Below are 24,143 nucleotides of genomic sequence, written 5' to 3' on the forward strand. Positions count from 1 at the left end.
GCTGAGCTTCCCAATAGTCGGTCTAAACTCCTCCTCTTGGCCAACCTGAGCGTTCAAATCTCCTATGATGATTTTGACGTCATGGCTTGGGCAGCTGTCGTACTTACGTTCCAGCTGCGCGTAGAATGCGTCCTAATCATCACCAGTGCTTCCGGAGTGTGGGCTATGGACGTTGATTATGCTGAAGTTGAAGAACCGGCCTTTGAACCTTTGACCTGCACATTCTCTCATTGATCGGCCACCACCCGATCACGTTCCTTTAGATATCGCCCATCACTATGAAAGCTGTTCCCTCGTGTGTGTTGCCGCAGCTCGGATATAGGCTACGGGATTTTTCGGATAGCGATCGCATACACTCCAACTTTTTGCAATTCCCGAAAGTAAATAACAAGTGAATTCACGTGTTAGTCGATGACGGTGAAGCGTGATCTTAGGCAACATTGAAATATTATACCAGGGGGCCGCACACTAATTCCGTAAGCTATTTATCTGGGTTTTCCAATCCCCCTCCTCCCATGTAAGATTTCTCCCATATAAATATATTTTTTATTTATATGGAGCGTAAGAAAATGGCGCATTTTTACGTATGATCAAAATCCAGAAAATGTCTTAGTGTCATTTTTGGTGTTTCATTTTAAACCAAAATAATACTTACGGAAAGCAGTATATTCCTACTTCCGAATTATATAAAAAGATTTAAAATTTCTTGGCGCAAGTAAGACTCACACTTAGGGGGTCCCGTAGCGTAGTTGGTCACACGTTCGCATTATAAGCGAATGATCATGGGTTCGATTCTCAGCCCCTCCAACAAAACCCCTGTCAGTTGCCGGAAGCGGAAGCGCACGGTGGCGTTTTGGGAGACGCGCCTCACCGACACGGCTGCCTGATGACGACTGACAAAACTGTTCTTCTCGGAGGCATTCCTCCAACGTACCTCGATAAATGGCAACCGGACAAAGCAACGATCATTGGATACACCATACGGACAAATGGACACAATGGACTCATGATGAGATGAACTGGCAAACGACAACTATAACGAATTAGGGATTTCTAAAAATAGATTCGGTTTGGATTCTGTGCAGCAGAATACCACAGTAGATCACGGCACAGTAGCGGTTAAGAACACAGAGTGCCTACCAAATAAATATACAAAAAAAAAGATTCAGACTTGTGCATTTCGTTTATATGGATCTGTTTGAGAGCAGAAGTGCGCGAATAAGTTTACGTTCAGTTTTTGACAGTTCAATTCTTAATTGGGTGAATTTAATTTCACATGAAGGTAAAATTAGTGAGTGAGGTTTAAACTATAAATTGTGTTAAAAGTTCTGTGTGTTTTTCCTAGTACAGTAGACCGAGGTTTCGTCCGTCAACCGTTGACGGGCACACGGGTCGCCCACCGAAAGCCCGCCTCAAGCAGTTAGCCAAACGAAGGTGGGTAAAGTCGCATGGTTTATCGTAGCGAATATTGCACGTCGGCCGTTAATTGCCGACGGAAAGGTCTATTCCGTTACTTTTTCAGACCAGTGTTTTGGAGAATGTGAATCGTTGTTTCCGCGTGTCGTTAATTGCACACCACGAATTTTGAACCTAACCAGAGGATACATGACACATCACTCCCCGCTCGGTGAACCGGATAGGTACGCGAAGCCGGGTCGCTTGGGTTCATGTGTCCCTATTTGACGGAGCCGATCGTCCCGGGGAAATTCTCTCCGATCAAAATCGGAAGCTTCCATTCCAGCCGCCGTTCTCCCCGAGCAACACACATGTTGTACGTAGATCACAGTAGCTTATGTGTGACCCGATTTAGTCACAATTAGGTTGCTGTTACCAGTTTCATTAGACTTGTGCTGCTTGGGTCTCCGCACCATAAGATCAGCCACATCATATCGCAAACGGGTCATCTTCATCTTCATCACTGTACACCACGCCGGACACGCCGGAGACCACCATCATCTAAACAGCGATCGTCGCCATCGTCGAGACATCGAAGCCTCACTGGTCCCGCCGGTAACAAGTCATCAAACAATCCTGCGCAGGTACGTTAAGAGCTTTTTATTACATGGCCTGGCCATGTACGTTTTAGTCGCGTCCAGAACGAATAAATGCTCTGAAATGTTTTGATTTCAATCAAAGTTAATTGCCTATATTCGGGGATTAAGCCACCCGACTTGGACATTAATTTACTATGTTCTGAAAACTCATAGGTATGTGAATATGTACATTTTGTGGAAGTTATTGATTTGAAAAATGTATTGGAGGTAACCACTTTCCCTTAGATGGGACTTGAACCCACGACCCTCAGTACGCTAGACTGGTGCTTCAATCAACTAAGCTACGGAGGACCTCCGTCAGCCTTCGCAACCTAGCGGTTACTGAATGAGCTCGAGTTTGATTTGATTGATTTTTTTTAATTGTGTTACGTTTAACGCCAGTTGGAAAATAAAACATATTCACGTAATAAAACAACATTCCTTCTGCGTTCCCTATGTTTAGTTCGAATAGAGAGAGAGTCAGAAGCAATGCATGCGTTACGAAATTTACACTAATCTTTATGCATTTATAAGACTGCTTATATAATCAATTTTGTGTAAAAATAATAAAACTATTGAAAACAATCAAGTAACTATTGATTTACAATAAAAACCTTTTTTTGGGTTCCACTAATTTCAGCTATGGCAAAAAACTTTTTTCTAGTATTTTTTTAAGTTGATTCCTTCCTATTGAAACCGTTGAAAAAAGTCGTGGGAAAGACAGGGTTAAGCCACCGTTTTAGTAAAACCTCGAGCACATTCTCTGAACTGGGACGATAAGGGAGCTTAGAGGAAACGATCTCATAAAGAGATTCGGATGAAGCGTTGATTGACAAATATGCTGCAATATCTGCATCGAACCGCGGCAAATTGTAAATGCTGACGAGGATCTGTATATCGTTACTAAAGGTAATGTTACTTGTAAACCATTGCATCCGAATCGGGTGTAACGTAAATACAGTAGACATAAACTGTCTTCATCGGTTATTTGATGCGAACAATTATCTCCTTCACTGCCGTTATACGCATAATTGTCCCATGTATAAGGGAATCCCAGCAAACATGGGACAAATAAAAGAAATCCGAACTTGTCTTGTAATAGTCGCATTATCTTAATATATAACTGCCTAATATCTATAACTATGATAATATAAAATGACACTTATAAAGTCTAATCCATGACATTTTCGGATCTAAACAAAGAAAAACAACAGGTATTCATTATTCGTAAATTTCTTTCGATTTGTTGGCGTTATAGTTTTTTATCACGTTGTACACCGATTTTCGGGTATCGATGACCACATCTTTGACCAAATTTCGGAAAAACTGATCATGGGGTTTTTCGGTGTACCTCTCGAAGAACTCCAGAGAGTCCTGCAGCTTCAGAGTTAGATCGTAATTTTTCTGTATTTGAGCCAATATTTGCTCCTCCGTTGGAGTGGATAAAGACTCCGCCGATAGCCATTCTTTGATTTTTATCTGCGAATTATAGCAATCACGTTTGATGGAATTATGTTTCTGTTCGTATTGTGTTCAACTCTTCTTAGTTATCGATGCAATGTCGTAGCAGCAACAATGGTTGATGAAGTCCCTTGTCGGATTAGTAGACCGGATCATTTAACGCTTTTCTTTACAATGTCTTGAGAGTGAATGATTGAGCTTAAGCATGATGATGCGATTGTTCACAATTGAAATATTACGGAGAAACCATAATTCGAGGCTTAAAATTTCCATAGCATATGTAGAAGAGAAGGAATGTTAGAGTAACATCCTTTGTTTTTAAAGACCAAGATCAACTCTCTCCATAGCTGTTTCAAAAGAAATTCTGGTTAATGGAGTCCTATAAGGAGTACAGCCATGTGCGCGTTTGGCATGTCTCCTGCTCATTTGGAACGTGCATTTGTATTTTCTGACACTTGACGACACTGTTATTATAGCCACTGTAGTTAATGGGACTGGGAAAGTAGGTGCACTGGTCTGAATTCTCCTGGTCTTCCATACCGATGCAACGACACGATGGCGAAACATCACAGAGCTTTTCTCAAAGCTAAAAGAAGGCAGCAACGTGCTAGGACTGAGGAATCCAGAATCGATCGAATGCAGATCTTTAAGGTCAAAAACCTGAGCTATGAGAACAAACACGCCTACTTTGAGGAACCATGAGAGATGACAAATTGTAAAGAAAATGAATAAGATATGTAAAAGGTAGAACGAAGAAGGAAAAACTGAAAAAAGGAAGAAAAATGAAAGAAGAAGAAAACAGGACGAAAGAAGAAGGAACAAGGTACAAGAACAAGGAAGAACGGACGAAAGAGAGAAGAAGGAAAAATGACGAAAGAAGGAAGAACGAAGAACGAATAACGAATAAGGTTGAAGGAAGAAATTATAGAGAAAAAGGAACAAGAAGAAGATAAAAGGAAGGCAGAAAAAGGAAATAGGCACAAGGAGGAAAAAAGAAGGAAGAATTAAGAAGAAAGGAGGTAGAACGAAGAGGAAAGAAAGAAAAAGGAAGGTTTGAAGAAGAAAGAAGGAAAAATTAAGAAAAAAAAGAAGAAGAAAAAGAAAGAAGGAAGTGGGAAGAAAGAATAAATAATGAAAAATAAAAAATAAGGAAGTAATCTTGGCAAGCATTAAAAACCAAATGCGAAAATCCAATAAAGTCTTGTTTCTTCCTGTGCTAGCACCAAATTTATTATGCTGTACAGACTAAATAATAGAATTCCGTATCAAAATTAAAAGACAACAAGGAGTCGCAAGAAGGTTTCAGTTCATTTTAGTTTGTGCCCTTATTAACGTCAAAAGTGAATTCTTCTATTAAAATCGGTTTCTCACAATTTTTCAGTCTTTCGAGTTTCAGCCTTATGTAAGATGTTTACTTTTTCAGCCTTATGAGTTTTTAGCCTCATGTGATTCAGCCTTATGTGGTTTCCCAGTTTTCCCGAATAGCCTAAAGGTTTACACCGATTGTGCTGGTGGCTCATCAAGTAATCAGTTTGGTTTCCTAAAGGACCGATCCACCAGCAATGCAATTCTAGCTGTCATGGATATAGCTAAAGTCGCGCGTGAGCTGAATAGACACACCGTGTTATTTTCCTATCTTTTGTCTTGAGTAGGAACTGTTATGATAGTATAACAATTGAAGTTTATATATATAATAATCGATTATACTCTCCCTCTGGGAGTTTGTGAATGTAGAGATTTTGAATATAAATAACTAGAGCTCAGTCGAGTGTAGTGCATGAAGCAGACAAAACGTATTTGAAAGTTATTCCGAAATGCTTAAACTATTATTCTACTCAATCCTCAGTACAGTTAAAATACTTTAGTTTAAAGTAGTTTTTAAGTACAAAACAGTAGCGACGAGAATAAATTTCGTTAAACCGCGTATTATTTATTACTAAGAAGTGAATAACGATACGGTGATTTTCTACAAGTCTGCCACCACGTGATGTCAATTTTTCTACAAATTAGCACCACTTCGAAAAGAAATTTTTTTTTTCAATTTTATAAAAAAGGCATATGGTCTTATAGTTATAGTCTTATAGTTATAGTAACAAGAAGTCGAATGATATTTGATTCAAATGATCACAACAACATGTTCAATTCTAGAAGAAACAAATACCATTAAAAAAAGGATAATAAATCTTTCATTAACCATATAGACCCTAAGGTCTATACTCCACGGAATTCGTGGATATCTTGCAATAGATCACATGTTGATGGTATGTCCAATTTGGATCATGAATCGCTAGGAATATTGATATACAGGCTGGAAGATATTAGATTACGCGTGGAACTCTGAAAGCTCAAACTCTAGGAAATTCTTGGAAGACCTGAAACATGTGGCGTTACCATGTTTAATTAATTAATTTAATTTGGGTCCTTGGATTGCTATAATTATGTATCATACTTAAAAGAATTCAAAGATCAATGAAGTGAAAAACAAGTAATTTGAACAAAACATCTGTTCGCATCCTCTTTAAGGACACTCCTAACGGAATCCAAGTCTCAAAGTGCTCGCGTTTTCGGGGGCACACTACTCGATACGGAAGCGGCGCACAACTGTCATTTTTGTTGCTTCGCAACATGCGTGAAATAATAAAAATGACAGTTGTGCGTTGCTTCCGTATCGAGTGGTGTGCCCCCGAAAACACGAGCACTTTGAAACTTGGATTCCGTGAGGAGTGACCTTAATAAGTGACATTGGAAGAGGTTTGAGTGTACATGTTCTTATTAGCGGTACAACCGAAATTTTTCGAATGTATAAGGGTTTGAACGGATGTTTTCTAACCAATTAGGGGAGGAGGGTGAACTCCTAAAACCACCCCCAGGCTACGGCACTGGAATTATTTCAACACCGCGCTAAAAATCCACCGCCGCATCACACAATGGCGGAAACCCGGACAAAACCTAAAAAAAAATATTCGTTTCGTGAAACTCGTATTTTTTTATTTTCACGCATGTATCAAATGAACTGATTCCAAAATTTGATGATTGTAGTTTGTAAATTTAGTGGCCCTCTTTAGCCGTGTGGTAAGACGCGTAGCTACAAAGCAAGACCATGCTGAGGGTGGCTGGGTTCGATTCCCGGTGCCGGTCTAGGCAATTTTCGGATTAGAAATTGTCTCGACTTCCCTGGGCATAAAAGTATCATCGTGTTAGCCTCATGATATACGAATGCAAAAATGGCAACCTGGCTTAGAAACCTCGCAGTTAATAACTGTGGAAGTGCTTAATGAATACTAAGCTGCGAGGCGGCTCTGTCCCAGTGTGGGGATGTAATGCCAATAAGAAGAAGAAGAAGAAGCTTGTAAATTTAATCTTTGGTGGCTTGTTGAAGTTAATGCTGTAAAGCATCTCCCAAACAAATTTGTAGGGAAAAAGAAAATTTGACCAACGTTTTTTCGGGAACGATTCGGAACGACCTGGTATCATGTATTGAAACCTATTTTTGGTCTACTTTCCGGTGGTTAGTGTGGTAATTTGCTCCTAGCTGCTCCAAAGCTAGAAATTGACTGCTTCAATGTAGAGTGAGGAAGCCGTTAATGCTTCAAACCTTAAGGCTTGCGCCTCCAGAAGTACTTAAGTAGCATACTATATGTTGGATAACAATTCTAACCTCAAAATGAAATTTAGCTTCCCAAAATTACTCTTTGGTGGATGATTCGAGAACATATAAGGTTTTGCCCGGCATTTGTATGGGGGCCCGCCACTGTGCGTCGGCACAGTCGAAAAATTGCAGCGGCGCGCCAGTAAAAATAGTGGCGGCGGTGGCGCATAAAAATCGTCGGTGGCCGCACAGCTCTAGGATTGACACGAGTGGTACGATTTTCACGAAGTGTGATCCGCTGTTTGGTTCCACCGACTACATTAATATTATGACACGTGGCTTTGAGAAAATGGAAGAAACCTACAGAATGAAATAAGATGCTAAGCAGATTAGATTAGTCATCTACACGTCGAAGACGAAGTAGATGATAGGAAGAGGCTCAAGAGAACGTGAGCCACCCACCACGAGTTTGTATCTGTGGTGACAAAATCGAGGTGGTTGAAGAATTTATATAATTGGGCTCACTGATGACATTCGATAACGATACCAGCAGGGAAATTCGGATACGCATCATGGCAGGAAATCGTACGTACTTTAAACTCTGCAAGACACTTCGATTGAAGAGCCCGTACCAAACCGACTATCTTCAAAACGCGTATAAAGCCGGTAGTCCTCTACGGACACGGAACCTGGACGATGCTCGTAGAGGATCAACGCGCACTTGGAATTTTCGAAAGGAAAATGCTGCGTACCATGTATGGTGGGGTGCAGATGGCGGACGGTACGTGGTTGAGGCGGTGAATAAACCACAACTTGCAGTAGCTGTTGAGAGAAACATCCATCGTTCACACCGCGAAAAACGATTCGACAGGAACAAGAAGTTGAGGTGGAAGATGACTTGCGGACCCTCCGTAGACTGCGTTAATGGCGACATGCAGCCATGGACCGAGCTGAATGGAGACAACTTTAATGTACTGCAAAGGCCACACCGGCCTATGTCTAAATGGATAAAATTAGGCCTGGAAGATACTTAATAAAAAAACGTACCTGAAAATGCTTTATAATCGCCAATATGTTCACCATTGAGTTCAATAGCTTGAATACATCTTCTTTGTATTCGCATTCTTCAATCGTTGTGTAGCGCAGGACCATGGCATGGATCTGTAGTAAAAAAAACATAAATGAATGAATATCGTCGATGTGAATTTGGATTCTTTAATTACCTCACTGAATACCTTTTCCTCGCGGTTTAGTTCATAATACAGTTCATCGTAGCTGCTAGTAGTTGCTAGGAAAGTGTCTCCGTAGGTAATAAAAAGATTAAAAATATTGACAACCTAGAAATTGAAACCAAGATTAATCCACCTAGCAAGGATAGAGTCTTTCTCGTGCGATAGAAAAGGTTAAAAAGCATGTAATTGAAGTCTAAAATTTCAATAATGATATAAAAATCCTTATTTTGGCCATAACTTTCAAACTCATAGTCCGATCTGATATCCTTTTTCATAGGGAACCAATGAAACAGGATTCCTCACCGAATGCATTTTGCTGCGGGCAAATCGGTATCGTATTAAGTACCATTAAAAGATAATAGTCTACCCATGATAATAATTCGATGAGATTCAAAAGCAATACAAACGATAGAAAAAAACTTGAAGAAATAAATTATTGGCAGTGGCTGATTTTTTACCCACCGCTGCCACACCCAGGCGCTATACTGCACTGCTCATGTTTGCTTGATTTCCTATCTAAATCGGACTGTTATGCATTTATAGGCAGTATTATAGTATATGCGTAAAATTGCCAGAAATTTGTATGCCGAAAGACATCTAATGCGGGTTTTCTCAAAATTAGGAACTTTTCATTAAAAAACTCAAACAGCCTAATCGGGTTGTACGCAAAAGTGACGTAGGACTACGTAGCTATACGAAATGGATGGTATTTGTCATCATAGCTTGTGTCTCTCTATTAACATTGATATTTCACCCTTCCTAAAATCTCAGTATAAGCTCTTTTTTCTTCATCAAAGATTGGTGCCCCTGATAAGAGCCGTTTGTTCAAGTGGCTGCCACCGAAACAGTCCATTTTCGCAACTCTTTCTTTCCATAAAATGATGGTCCTGAGAAGAACCAATTTTCTTTTCCCAATGCGCCTTTCCAAAAACTAACTGCATCCAAACGCTTGTCGGCACCTTGCGTTGAAACTGTCCGACCGCCACTTGATGATTTTTCGCTAAGCCTCCACAATTTGGAATAAATTTTCAGCATTGTCACTGCTACGCACGCCTTCGTGCGGCTGTGTCCGCTCCCCTGCATCAAATTTTATCGAACCTTGCGAACATAGCTTGCGCGCGCCTGAAAGCATAGCTTTCTTATATCTAATGAAGTGGAAAGCACGTTCGGAGAATAACAAATTCTAAGAATTTTATTAAATTTTCTCGCAAGAATCTGAATTTGGTTATGAGCTGTTGGTTATCTAAAATGCGTATTGCTGTGAAGAATAACAACAGTAATTTGACTCAAGACAAAGTTTCTTCTTATTTCAAAACATTATCTCTTGGCATCTGTCTGTCCGAGCGGCGTTCGCCGATTGGTGGTTGCTGTAGATAGTTTGAGATGGCGTCTTCATCGATTTTATACAAAAACCACCATTTTATACAGACGTAGGACTACGTCTGTCTTTTCTATATTGGGGTACACTTTACGATTGCGAAAATCGGGGACCGTCACGAAAATATGATACACTTTAAACTTTAATATCTCCGCCGTTTCTCGATGGATTTTATTTTTTTTTTTTGACCGTTCGATCAAGGATGAGTCAACGCTTCTTTTTATTTATTTGAAAATACTGATTTTTAACTATTTATTATCGATAATTGATAAAAAAATCAAATAAAATTGATGATTGGCTGGTTTACCTATTTCAAAACTTTTTATCGAATTTTTATGCGAAAATCGGGGACCGCCACGAAAATATGATACACTTTAAACTTTAATATCTCCGTCGTTTCTCGATCGATTTTCATTTTTTTTTTTGACCATTCGATCATATTTATTTGAAAATACTGATCGATAATTGATAAAAAATCAAATAAAATTAATGATTGGTTGGTTTACCTATTTCTAAACGTTTTTATCAATTATCGATAATAAATAGTTGAAAATCAGTATTTTATAAATAAACAAAAAGAAGCGTTGACTTATCCTTGATCGAATGGTCCAAAAAAATTGAAAATCCATCGAGAAACGGCTGAGATACTAAAGTTTAAAGTGTATCATATTTTCGTGACGGTCCCCGATTTTCGCAATCGTAAAGTGTACCCCAATATAGAAAAGACAAACGTAGTCCTACGTCAAAATATTTGATACCGCTTACCAAATATTTTTTCGCTTACCAAATAATTTTGAGAAATCGAACCTTAGATGCCTTTCGCCATACTGAGTTCAGAAAGTCAACTCATAGTGTGCCGCTGTAAGCACGCCCAAAGTCGGCGATTCATTGTCGGCTCGGGATGGTACTGCCAAGCCAACTGTGGTAAAGACAAGATTGCTTTTAAAATTGAGTAAAATTCAAATATTTAATACATCTTCAAGTGTTCATAAAACGCGGAGGATTTAGTAGATTTAGTAGAAGAACTTGAGCTTAGGGTGGCAATCTTGCCCCACTTTCCCGAAAATGACATGTGAAAGATATAATGTACAAACCAACCTGAATAGCTAGATGAAATATGTTGCACTTCTTAACTAACGTTTGTTCCTGATAAACAATAAACTTCAGCAGGCTTATTAGTGCCGTCCACAGTTCTTTCCAAGGGTATATTAGCCGTACTCGGCAACGCTTTTGATACACTATGGTACGATGTATGATTCCAGTGCAGAGCAAGTACAGCTCCATTGGGAACTTTTTCATAAAATGTGAAACAATAAACTCTACAAGCAAATCTGAAATGGAATAACAAGCTTTTAGATGTCTCAAGTTCTAATTTAGATGATTTACTCCAACCCAATAAAGTAGCAGCTAGTGGTTGGGGTCGAGAAGACCGGTCCGTAGTCGCTTTCCTATGGCGCATATGCGCTCTGTGGAGGAATATTTTGAATGTCAGATTCGAGTCATGCATCATCGAATTGGCATACTGATCCTCGGATATGCAGGTTAGGATAATGAAACACAGTTTCAGATTTACGGCACTCGATTCGTTTTTGTGATCCATCATAACAACAGAGCTAGAAATAAAGATGGTGTAATGATAACGGTACTCAGGATATTAAGTTAAATGCAGACATATAACCATTTTCTTGTTGTTTGGACGGATCTTCCATCTCTATGTGCATTGTGCAATGAATGCTTACCAGTACTGAAACACGGCGACCAGCAAATTCGTTGGATATTGCGACACCTCAATGATAGGAGCCGACGACATGTCGCTGATTGAATGATGGCTATTCAGAGTATTAGATGGCGAAGGAGGCGAACTTGATTCAGCCTGAGTGGTAGCCAATGTAGTGATAAAGTTCCTGTTTAGGTGCACTGCTTCGTACAGTGCCAACAGCAAGGCATTGTTTTGTCTGAAAAAAAAGTTAACTCATTATGAATTCGAGTTTGCGTTCGGAAAAAATGTATTATTACCTAATTTGGTACATTTTTTCGTCAATTTCGTCGGAAAGAAACATGTTGCCGACCATCGATGATAGTGAACTGATCCACGAGTTGTTTTGCACTGATAGCACATTTGTAGTCTGTTGTTTGATAAATTCGAACAGAGTTGCAGATATCACGTGGCCGAAGCTGACAGAAGGAATAAAACATATTGCATTTGAGTTTTTGGAATTTTAGCTAGGGAGTACACCTGATTCTGTTTTTACACGGATTTTTTTTACACGGCCGTGTAGGTAGCAGTTCGCACAAATTCGTAGGTGGTACAAGCCAAGACTATTGTATGAGAGTAGTATCACTTTAATCCGTTACCACAGATATTGATTTGGGACTATTCACTAACTCTTAGGGCCGATTTCTTCACTTCCGCTTAACTCTTAAGCGGTGCTTACCCATACGCTTAAACCTGGTTTAAGCCCTAAGCGGAGGTGAAGAAATCGACCCTTAGATGGAAGTAATGCAGTCTCCAATAGTCGAGATCTGTCCTGGCCACGTCCTTGCCAATGCTGAGGAAGGGGAAGGATGGTTTGTTGAAGACCTACTTAAGAAAGATGCAGAGAACTCTACGACCTCTCATAGGTGCCACGGGAGGTTTTGGGACTGTGTGGAAGGTTATAACAGTAGGAATCGTTTTGGTATAACGTGAAACACAGAAAGAACTTAGATAGAAATACAAAGTAGGGACAAAAGGGATGAGCCTGGAATTGAATCCACGACCTCCTGCTTATAAGGCAGAAGCGATAGCCACTAGACAGACCACCGAGCTCGTCCTGCTCCGTTTTGCATGATTTGTCGAGAAATCATAAAACTTATTTACACGGATTTTCAAATTTTGAAGTGAAAACTTTTTTTACACGGAACGCATCCCCCGTGTAAAAAAGAATCGGGTGTATATAAAACTTGCAATTGGAAGCTTGAACACTTGCAATATGAACTTACCCATGAAGCGCGAGTTCGTCGTCAAGCAAAGACAGCTTTACCACGTAAGGGTTTGTAGCATCATGTTTTCGATAGTTTACCTGAAAATAAATAACACTAAATTATGACGAGAAAGATGTTTTATTGCTATTTAATTAAATAGTTTTCTTTTTATTTTGCAATGCACAAATCTGATATGGGCATATTTACAAATTACAAACCGGTTTTGAGGGTAGGATCGGATCTGGCATAGCGTTACGAGGGGATGGGTGTGGGTTAAAAATCAATTTTGGCGTCATGTAATTTGCAAATGAACTCTATGAGTTTTGCTGATTTCATTTTCATTTATTTAGCTTACATCAACAGATAACACATAATCAAGAATTTAACGCCACAATACACGGTTTGAAGCCGCATCTCTCCATCCTCGAACGCGCCCCACGCTAGCCAAGTCGTACTGTGCCTGGTCAGCCCACCTCGCTAGCAGCGCTTCACACCTTCTTGTACCTTCCGGATCAGAAACGAACACCATCTTTGCAGGATTGCTGTCCAGCATTATTGCAATTCGATTCTCGGTGCGGTCTAGATACACAACACGCAACATACATTCTTATTCAACTGCTGGCAACGAAAAGCTTTCAATTAATAACTGAAGAAATGTTTATAGAATACTGAGTTGAAAACCAGGCCAAGTTTCAATTGGAATGTAGAGAAGAAGTGAACCATTTTGGACCGCAGATTCTTCTGCAGCCCGTAGTAGACACTGCTACCCAGGCGGGCTCTGTCGCGGTCGCTTCCGCCCACTATCATATACTTTGTCTTTGATGCATTCACCAGTCCAACTTTTGTTGCTTCACGTTTCAGGCTGGTATAGAGTTCTACCACCTTTGCGAATGTTCGACCATCAATGTCCATTAGAGTGGGGCGTCATGGTCATTTTTTCAAATCAATGGTTTTTCGAAGCCATTCTAGGTCCTGAACAACTGTGCAGAATTTGGGATCGATTGGTTGCTTCCTCGCTTTCCGCATCGCGTTTGGAGTTTGTATGGAAATTAGTATGGGAGAACGTATATTTTTGCATTTCTACTAAGGTACAGTGGGGTAAGTGGGTAAATGGGGTAAGTGAAAAAAACGCAAGTATTTCACTGATGAAGCACAGAATTATTCAATTTCATGTCACAATCATACAAGGCCGTTCAAATCAATGCGTTGAATAAGAGAAACATGAAATCATGAACCATTTCAACATGCGGGAGGGAAGGTTTATTAACCTTTCAGGTTTGTCTTTTGTACAAGTTGTTTTGCGTGTCAATAAATACAAATATTTTTTTATGTTGGTTTCCATAACACATTCAATTAGTGCATTGATAAGTTGGTTTTCTTTGTAGTTTTGAATTCCAGCCACAAAAACATTGATATGAAAATCAATAATTTTGAAAAAAAATATTTTATTGCTTTGCCTGTTTTTTACCATGGGTGGGGCAAGTGAAAATTTTCCAACACTGAATGCATTTCTCTATTTTTCCAAACACAAATAATTTCTATTAAGCGTATATAAACGAATGATACCAGTTCGAACTCATTCGATGGCTTTTGGTTATTACAGTGATATGTGATAATACTAAATCAGGAACCCAAAGTGCCAAGCGTGTCAGTGTTTTAAATAATCCATGTTTGATAAATAATTCGTGAAAAAAATGTTATTTATATAGCTTAAATACAATAATCACTACTATTGCAAATATATCAACAATTATGATTTATTTAGTTGAAATTTATAAAATTTATTTATTTGTTAATGTAGACTCTTCTACTGAAATCATAAGTGGATTGCTAATGAAACACAATATGATTCCAGGTTTGATGAATAATTCAAAGATAATTTCTCTGCATTATCGCCAAGGTTCATTATCTTAATATAAAACTGAAATAGAAAGTAGTGTTAGACACAAATGGGAATGAGATATTAGATCTCAGAAAATTCAAGTAAAGAAAACGTAAAAACATAAAAATCATTTAATGGAGGCACTCTAGTCTAGTGCCCTTTGACTTTCATGAAGTGTAAAAAAGCATCACAACAGATCACAGTTATGTTCTGTTCAGTATAATTATCATTTGCATGAAATATAAGAACAAAAAATGTTTTCTTATATTGAAAAATCCTCTTTTAAAATCATTTTTCACTTACCCCACATGTGGGGCAAGTGAAAAATTGAAACCGATTTTTTGTTTTCCAAATATTTTGTATCCTAAAAGTATTTTTCAAAGATCTTGTTCGCAGGCATATAAAGATTGGATAGATGATTCGTTATGTCATAAATATGATCAATTTTAATATTATATTCAACTTTTATGACTTGATGAATTTGAAATATACGATTTCCTTTACCCACTTGCCCCACTGTACCTTACTAGAGGTTTCAGTTCATCGTAAACCAAGTGGCACATTACGTTAAAGTATATCCCAAAGGATGCCGAAAAACTTTGCTGAAGAAGACACGTTGTTGGAACGTTCACGAAAAAAGTTATAACGCTTCGAAAATTGAGTGTTCAAACCATATGCAAAAAATCATTTATTCTGACAGCACTGCCGAACTACGTGGAGCAATGGGAGCAATCACGGGACTGACACTTGTATACCTCCACCACAGTTTGTTTCGTAGTCAACATTGAAAATTTCGCACTGACAGCCATAAGGATAATCACGGGAAGAAAAGAGATAGGTGCGATCCACACTGACAGTTCCATAAACGAAAAGCAGAAGAAAAGAGACTGCATATATACTACGAAAACACAACCAAAACATCAGACCCAGGGATGCCAGGGGATATTTTCAAATGTATTCACAGTCGAGTAAAAATGTCTTCAAATGTCTTCAATATCAAAATTACGATCAATGAGAAATTTCAAAATCCAACAGGTTTGTAATTTCAAGCATCTCCTTGGTTTTTGTAGCATTGACACTCAAATTGTTAGAATTCAAGAGAATATTCCTCACTTGTCATTATTCCACTAAAAAGCTCAAAATAATTTTCTTAACAGAATATTCGTGAAGATGAATAAGGGCAGTGAATTTCCCTTGGATTTTCTAATGAATCTAACGGATTTTTCTAACTGAATTTTCATGTGGAATTCCTCTGAGTTTCTTTTTTAAGAATTCCCTGAAGGTATTCGGAAGAATTTCCACAAGATTTTCTGAAGAAATTTCTGCCTGATGGATTTTTCGGAAGAATTCTTAAAGAAACTCCTAAAAGGTATGGAGGAATTGCTGTTAGAACATTTAAAGGATTTTCTGAAGGTACTTCCAGATAAATTTCTAAAGGAACTTCCGGGTGATATGCTAGTTCCATTGGCATGGAACTTGCGGAGGAATTGCAGAAGAATTTTCAGGAGGAATTCAGGAGAGATTTTCTGGAGGAATTACTGAAGGATTTTCTGGAGGAATTACTGAAGGATTTTCTTGAAGAATTCCTGAAGGATTTTCCTGAGCAATTACTGAAAGGATAACCAGTGGAGCTCCTGAAGAAATTTCTGAAGAAACTTCCGGAGGCACTGAGGTATTGCTGCATGAATTTCCGAAAGAATTGCTGAAGGAAATAACAGAGAAATTTCGGAGTATATTTCAGAGTTTCAGAGGTACTATTGGAGAATCTTTCGGCAACATACTTGGAGAATCATCAAGAGGAATTCCTGGAGAAATTTCCAAAGGGATTTTTGGAAGAATTTCCGAACGAATGCCGGCAGGAGTTTCGAGAGGCATTCCAGGAAGATTCGGTGGAGGAAGTCGTGAAAGAAACAATTTGTGGAGGAACGACTGGAGAAACGACTAGAGGTATTTCCGACGGAATTCTTCGAGGATCCTACGGAGAAATTACTGGACGAACTTATGGAGAAGCTCCTAGAAATACTTCTAAACGAATTTCTGGAGAAATTTTCTGAAAAATATCTGAAGGAATTTGCGGACGAATTCCTGGAGGAGTTTCAGAAATAATTCCAGATAGGGATTCACTGGAGAAATTCTTAAAAGGATTCCCAGATAAAAATCTGGAACAGTGTCCAATGATATTTCTAGAAAATATACCAAAGGAATTCAAGGAAGAATTCAACGAGAGAGTGTAACGAGTGTTCCCTAAACTTTCTATTGAGTCTTTAAAAACACTGTGGCGGATTTGTTTATGAAATTTCTCTGATTTTATTCTCAAACTATTCACCGTGGCAATTGTGAAAAATAGCCATCCAACACCAGAACAATTTCAATTTCTTGTCGACGTTCGTAAGAATTTTCGATCATGGATACTAAAGATAATTTACTGAGAAAATTTAAAACAATTTCCTGTTGAAATTTAGAACTTTCTATGAAAATGTGGTATATGGAAAATCCGAAGAGACATCCCTTAAATTTCAAATATTCGTTGTGGTAGTTCAGATGATTTCCCCGCAAGAACTTAAACACAATCTTGTGGAAATTGACATGAATCTCCCGTTTAAATTTTGGAGGAATTCCTTTATTTGCCCATACGAAAAGATCAGATGAATTATGAAGAAATAAAAAAATGGTTCTAGTCCAACAGTTAAATATAGATTTAATCAAGTCATTGTAGAATTCTGTCTTTTTTGCCGTTTAGATTAAATAAGATCGGTTGGTTCAGAACGCAATGGTTCAGATGCAATGATCGAAGTCCTTTTTAACAGACACGTCGAAAACGCCACCGCTTCCAGGGAAAATTTAAGCGAATGTTGCAATCGTAAATTTTTGAACCAGCACACAAAAAGTACTCATAAAAAAGTACGTTTGACGTCTAAAATGTGTTGTAGTTATCAACCTTATCAACCGGCCAGTGTAAATGTGTTTTGGCGTTAAAGATTTTATGCCCGGGACATTAGCTTATTACGTATAACTTTTGTAATATTTACATACTCTGCATATAGAAGTCGCAGAATTTTTAAGTTAGTATTCAAATTATATTTTCTATTCACTGGCTTATTTTTTTTCTCCATTATTTAAGTGATTTTATAATTTTAAAATTAAGTGCATCACTAGCTTATTGATTGTCTTCAAGTACCTTTAAATAAGAAGATAAGTCTTCAAATATTATAAAAAGTCTTCAAAATGTCTTCATGAAATAAATGTCTTCACAGAGATTCAAATGTCTTCAAATTGAAGACATGTCTTCAAATCTGGCATCCCTGATCAGACCCCCGGGAGCAATAATTTAACTGAGTGTTATTTCAAAATTATTGGTTTTTTAGGACTTTGGGGCTAATGGGAGATATTCATAAATTCATAAAGTAAATTCACAAAGTAAAATTTTCGACTGTCCTGTCCACATTTTTTTGACGAATTAATTTGAATATTGCAATCAACAGACCAATATGAAAGCTTTTGATTGCAGTACTCAAATTAATTCGTGAAAAAAATGTTACTTAGGTCTTTTTGAAAAGTTAAGCGAGAAATCAATGAGCTGATGGTGCTTTGGGTCCTGGTATTCACGGCAATTTTGAAGGATTTACCGTACAGTAAAGATCTGGTCCGTTGTCGAGGCTTGACAACTTCCCACGAACTCATTCACTATGGGTGACAGACGACGGAAGATGATCTGGGTTATAACTAGGGTTTCTTACCCCATTCCCGGCCTAACATGCGTACGACTGCATTATTTAATTGATATTTATGACAGGAAGCAACTTTTTCTGAAATTTGTAGGCTGTATAATACTGCATTGGAGTTCACTTCTGCTTAAAAAATAGCTATTCGTGCTAAATATCGTTCAAAGAAGCTTTTATTTGATTTAAATGAACGAGGTGCAGCACTCATTTCAGTCATAGCGATTCCCAATCCGGCATACAAAAAAACCAGTTCCCGGCCTAAGCAAAATTTCACTCAATCTCTCAACATTTTACTCTCATTCTCTCTCGGGACGGTAGAAAATGCGATGTAAACAAAAATATGCACGTTCCACGACAACAAGATGCCAGATGGTATTATTCATAATCATTTTTATTTGGTTGAGAAGATAAATTTCTTCCAAATACTTTAAAACAATATTTATTTCACCTTTTAAAATCGAGAGAACTATAAATAACATGATAACGTCAACATAGGGAGCGGGACCATTTGGGCAGCACCCCCTATTCCCGTCCGCAACGTTAATAACTCGACCGTGTTTCAACCAAATGGCTTGATTTTTTGTACATCACTAGATATCGACAGAAACTAACCATGTACTAAAAAAACAATAATTCGTTTGTAATGCGCTCGAGTAATGACCGTTGTAGACGGGAATAGGGGGTACTGCCCAAATGGTTCTCTACCCTATTAGACAATTTTGCTATTAACGATGAAGGATAATTTTTATAATCCTGGCCTTTTGGCAGCACGGAGCGGCTAGAAGTTCTTGGGCCGAGGTGAATTTTTGTTCGGTTTGTGAATACATTTTAAAATGTATTCTAGTATGTTTAAATAAGTTCTGGTGAAACGAACAAATAAGAATAATTGAAGTGCGGGTGTTTAGAATTATGGTGTGGTGATTAACAGCTTCATGCAATGTTTGTATCGAGCACTGTGACGATTTTCAGGTAGGTGTTTATTCGATAATACCGTTTTGTAAAAGTGGAAAGAATCACTTCGGCTTAGTGGTGTGGCATCGGAGAGTGAAATTTTGAATTCTTCATTTTCATTTTCTACAATTGAATCAATTAGGAGTAGAACAAGTGATAGAAAAATATTGAGTATTGTGAAAAATAAATGGGAGACTTTTTAAAAATTATTAACCTACGACTTCCAAAACAGTTTAAATCATTAGTTTTCTGTGCAGTGAGCCGGGAACCGGGTCCATAGGCCCAAGTAGTGATTTACCCTATGTAGGCGACATTAAGGATGGTGATCGCTCGAATATTCTCACACTCCATCTAGTAGATGGGGCATATGACCGCTTCCTTGCGCTCCTCCGGTAGCTATTCAGTTTCCCAGATTCTTACCAGCTGCTTTATTGCTTTATCTTCAGCTGTTGGTTGGCATCTTTAACTTCCCTCAAGGTGAGGCTGGGTAGCTTCCATCGTCCGCTGAACTGATGTAGTCATCTCCTCCGTTGCCTTGACTTTCATTGCCTGTACTCTCAGCGCCATTTAAATGTTGCTTGTAGTGCTGCTTCCTCCTTTCGATCACCACACGTTCGTCCGCCACGATGGTCCCATCCTCAGCCCTGCAGGACTCGGCTCGCTGCACGAAGCCTTTGCGGGATGCGTTGAGCTTCTAATAAAACTTACGTATTTCTTGAGAACGGCACAGCTGCTTCATCTCTTTGCACTCCGCTTTTTCCAGGAGGCGTTTCTTTTGCTGAAAAAAAGCGGGTATGCTTTCTCAGCTTCCGGTTATAGCACTCCACGTTCTGCAGGCTTCCTTGCTGCAGCGCAACCGCCTACGCTGCGTTCTTCTCCTCCAGCATATCTGCACTCTTCGTCGAACCAATTGTTCCGTCGACTTCATTCTGTCCTACATACTCGACGTTGTTCTCCGCTGTGTCTTTAATGGCTGCCCTAACTGTATTTCAGCAGTCCTCAAGAGGGGCATCATCGAGCTCACCCTCTTCCAGCAACTCTGCCTCGAGATGCTGCGTGTATGCAGTATCAGGTTGCTTTAGTCGCTCTAGGTCATACCACGGCAGCCGTCGGCACCGAACATTGTTGATGACGGAATTCGATACGGAAGGCTGTGTTGGAAGGTCAATTGACCTTACCGAAAAATTGTATCTCGTTTTATTGTCTCAGTCGATTCTTTGGCATATTTAAGGCCAACTTTCCCAAAGAACCCATATTTTTTCACGCCTCTATTTTGAAAATCGAAAACAAAACTCGTGAAAAAGTGCTGCACGTGTAAACCAGCCTGAGAAATTTACCCGATGTTCGTTCAAAATCGGACCAATCTTTAAAAAACAACACTTTTTCGATTTTTGTTTTTAATTTTAAAAATACTTAGAGGCGTCAAAAAACATGGGTTCCTTGGAAAGTTGACCTTAAATAAGCCAAAAATCGATTGAGCGAAGAGAATTTTTTGACGGGAAAGGTCAATAGCACGCATACAAAAGCTTTCAATTAATAACTAAGTAGAGTAGAGTGGGACAAGAGTACGCACTTAGTTTTCAATCGATCATGTGGCCCTTATGAAGCAAGCTTCTGCATAACAAATCAATGTCGATGATTCATATACTCTTCATATATGTTCCCCATCGGAAAAAATATTGAAATTATTGAGATTCGTTTTAGTAGAACCCTTATTGCAAGACAAGTAAAAAACGCACTCTTACCCCACCAGTGGGGACCTTAAATCTAGCCTTTAATCCGACCAAATTTTTCCTCGATTTGAAACTGCCTTAACCTCGATTTGGTTCAGTCAATTAATAATTTTTTTTTCATGTCGTCGTTTTTCTACAGTGGATGATTTCGAAATATTCGGAATAATTCAGAAAGACTTTAAATGATTCGGAAAAAATCAGAAAATTAAATGAACTTAATCTGAAAATTAGAATGTCTGTCCCTGCGCTTCATTTTTTGACTTTGAGGCGTGACCTGATTTTCAGGAAATACTTGCCTACCTGATGAAAGGCCAAATTTTGATGCCTCCGGAATAAGCAAAAACATTAATTGACTGTATAAAAAATCTCCAGAGAAGAGCACCTGTCATCATTAACTGTTAAAAACCTTTAAAAAAATTTTTTTAAAGCAACACTAATAACATAACATCTCAAACTTTTTTTTTAGATTTAGTCCACTTTCTTTGTTGAGAGATGAGCCAGTCGAGGGCTGTAAATCTCTCTAAAACGCAAAAAAAACACTTTCTATGTATGCTTAATGAAAAAACGGGACAAATTGAGGATTTCTTAGATTACGACGGGACAGCACAAAAAGGTCTAAAAACGGGACTGTCCCGTTAAATACGGTACGTATGGTCAGCCTATTCCAACTTTAATCGCATTTTTCTCAGTTGCATATTTTTCGACATGGGACAGATATGCTTGACACGGCAGGTATGTATATGAACATATAAATATAATGCTTACACTTTGCAGTTGAGAAACGGCTTAGTAAAGCGCTAGGTATTTATGATAAGTTATCATTATAAATACTAACATATTTAAATTCCTAGTTCCCATAAAACATCTGATGTCTGAAAATCTTAGGAGCTCTGTGGATATTATGAATATTATTCCGAGATTTTGACCTCGTAGACAAATATACTTATATGGTATCGGATTATTTAGGCAGAACCAGGTACTAGGAACCAGATAATTCGATTGTAAGGAGCCCGAGTAATAAACGTTGCGGAAGAGAATAGGGGGTGCTGCCCGAATGTCTTTCTTCCTACCTTTAATTTTTTTTTTTAAAACGCATGATTCCCGGTGGGCGGAATAAAAGCTTGTCATTCCAATGCAAGATACATCAACATAAACTTACCAGGAGTGCCAAAAGGATCACTATATCATGTCCATGTTCTAGGCGTGCTGTAGAATCGCTCAGGACTTTCTTTAGCGAATCGAATAAATTATTCGACATGATGTATTCCAGCAGCAGATTGTCATCTAAATTATCCGTTCCGGAGCCGACGATAAACAGCAATTTGAAACAGTAGAACCTCAATGTGTCCGAACTATCGCAGATGATCAGTTCCTTGATTTTCTCCACCAACTTTTTGATATTCTCTTCCACGTCGCCAAGTCGAAACTCGGCGAACATGTTTTCGGCGGAGCCATCCTCCGAGTTGCAAAACTTTTTAAACATCGTATAAGTCAGGATACTCAGCGTAATCAGAGCATTGTGGGTTCTTTTCATGTCGTGGGCGTCCATTATGTCCACACATTTCTCCAATAGAAGCAGCAGGTTGGATTTGGCCGCACAAAGCTTCGCCAAATCCAACTTTTGCAGTTCGGCTTCGAATGCCTCCGTGTTGGGCTGCAGGAGGAAAAACTCGTCCCAGAAGTTTTGCTTATTTTGGTCCGCGTTTGCTCCGTGCAGCAGAAGTTCGTAAATGTAAACCACTTTTTCTTTCGGTCGCTTGGAACCAGAACCGGACCGTTTTCGGGTAGCCATCGTCGACTAATTTCGGATTATAAACAGATTCCAGCTGTTCGCTGCGGAAAATTCACACGACGACCCGACGACACAAAACAAACTGTCAAATATTGTTGTTTTCGATGACGGGCAGATGACGGACAATGACTGTCTGTGCACTCTTGTGAAAAATTAACCAATAACGTTTGAAATTTATACGCAAAAAAATGCTTTTTTTATTTCCGCTATTTTGAGTTTAGAGGTTTTACGGTCTCAGCAAGTATATAAAGAAAATCTATGTTTTTGCGTGAATGTATTTTTGTTGTCGCAACTGTGATCACGGCACACAAAAAAAGAAATAAAAATACTTTTTAAAGAATATTATTTTAAGTACAAACTATAGTTAGTGGAATCTACATACGAATTTTGTAAATATATGAATATTTTTTTGGGGCCCTCCTTAGCCGTGCGGTAAGACGCGCAGCTACAAAGCAAAACCATGCTGAGGGTGGCTGGGTTCGATTCCCGGTGCCGGTCTTCGCAATTTTCGGATTGGAAATTGTCTCGACTTCCCTGGGCATAAAAGTATCATCGTGCTAGCCTCATGATATACGAATGCAAAAATGGTAACCTGGCTTAGAAACCTCGCAGTTAACAACTGTGGAAGTGCTTAATGAACAAGCTGCGAGGCGGCTCTGTCCCAGTGTGGGGATGTAATGCCAATAAGAAGAAGAAGAAGAAGAAGAATATTTTTATTGTATACTCATATTGACTTCTCCAAAGCCAGAATCACCAACACTAATGTCACTGTGTAGGATGTATAAAATAAAAGTGGGTGGTAATCCAGTTGCAGCAAAACTATCACAAACACTTTGAGAGGAATACTGCGGAATAACGCACACTTTTATTCATTTGGAGATCCTCATACTTTGAAGTCTTAATTGAATCATTTATACTCAAAAGTGTTTTGTTTGTAAATTATTTTTGCAGTGCAAGCTATTTCCTGCTATTTTATGAAACCGTGTAGGTACGTGGTGGCGCCACCTTGAAAGGAATAGCTGAACCTATCGAATAGAACGAACTAAACGAACATAATAAACTTTCAAGTTTAGTTTTCTTTGGAATCATGTTACGAAAAGCTCCTGCGAAGCTATAGCAGTGTTGAAGAGTGGTTTTGGGCGACTCAGACCGATGTGCCTCAGTAAAGGTGTGGGCCAAAGTCCTCTATGTCTGTAGTAGTCGAAGAAATAACGTAAACATTGCCACCCACAGTGGGTGGGCCGAATGAAACGTCACGTCTGTTATAAAAATTGTACTGAGTATGCCAGACGTGACGTCACATTCGGCCACCTTCGGCCATCTTCGGTAACCCAGCTGAGAGTTTCTCTCTCAAAAGAGCGAATTTTCGTTAAACAAATACTACTTTGGGGTTTGGCCCACACCTG

At 38.8% G+C, this 24,143-nt stretch overlaps 1 protein-coding gene across 2 annotated transcripts; it reads right to left on the reverse strand.

Annotated features, from left to right (window-relative positions):
- Positions 1–3,250: 3,250 nt before the first annotated feature.
- Positions 3,251–22,819, reverse strand: LOC134227310 (armadillo-like helical domain-containing protein 3). Of its 2 annotated transcripts, none has more exons than XM_062708694.1 (9): positions 22,105–22,819; positions 12,676–12,755; positions 11,710–11,868; positions 11,433–11,648; positions 11,086–11,306; positions 10,792–11,024; positions 8,307–8,420; positions 8,131–8,244; positions 3,251–3,512 (listed from the first exon to the last, which is right to left on the reverse strand). In XM_062708694.1, the coding sequence occupies exons 1-9, from the start codon at positions 22,735–22,737 to the stop codon at positions 3,255–3,257; spliced, it is 2,028 nt and encodes a 675-aa protein (XP_062564678.1). In that variant the 5' UTR covers positions 22,738–22,819; the 3' UTR covers positions 3,251–3,254. The 2 variants fall into 2 exon arrangements, with proteins under 2 accessions (XP_062564678.1, XP_062564679.1); XM_062708695.1 differs by lacking the exon at positions 3,251–3,512 and adding an exon at positions 7,856–8,033.
- Positions 22,820–24,143: the final 1,324 nt, after the last annotated feature.

Source organism: Armigeres subalbatus, chromosome 3, assembly GCF_024139115.2.
Source record: "Armigeres subalbatus isolate Guangzhou_Male chromosome 3, GZ_Asu_2, whole genome shotgun sequence".
In the NCBI taxonomy this organism is placed as follows: Eukaryota; Metazoa; Arthropoda; class Insecta; order Diptera; family Culicidae; genus Armigeres; species Armigeres subalbatus.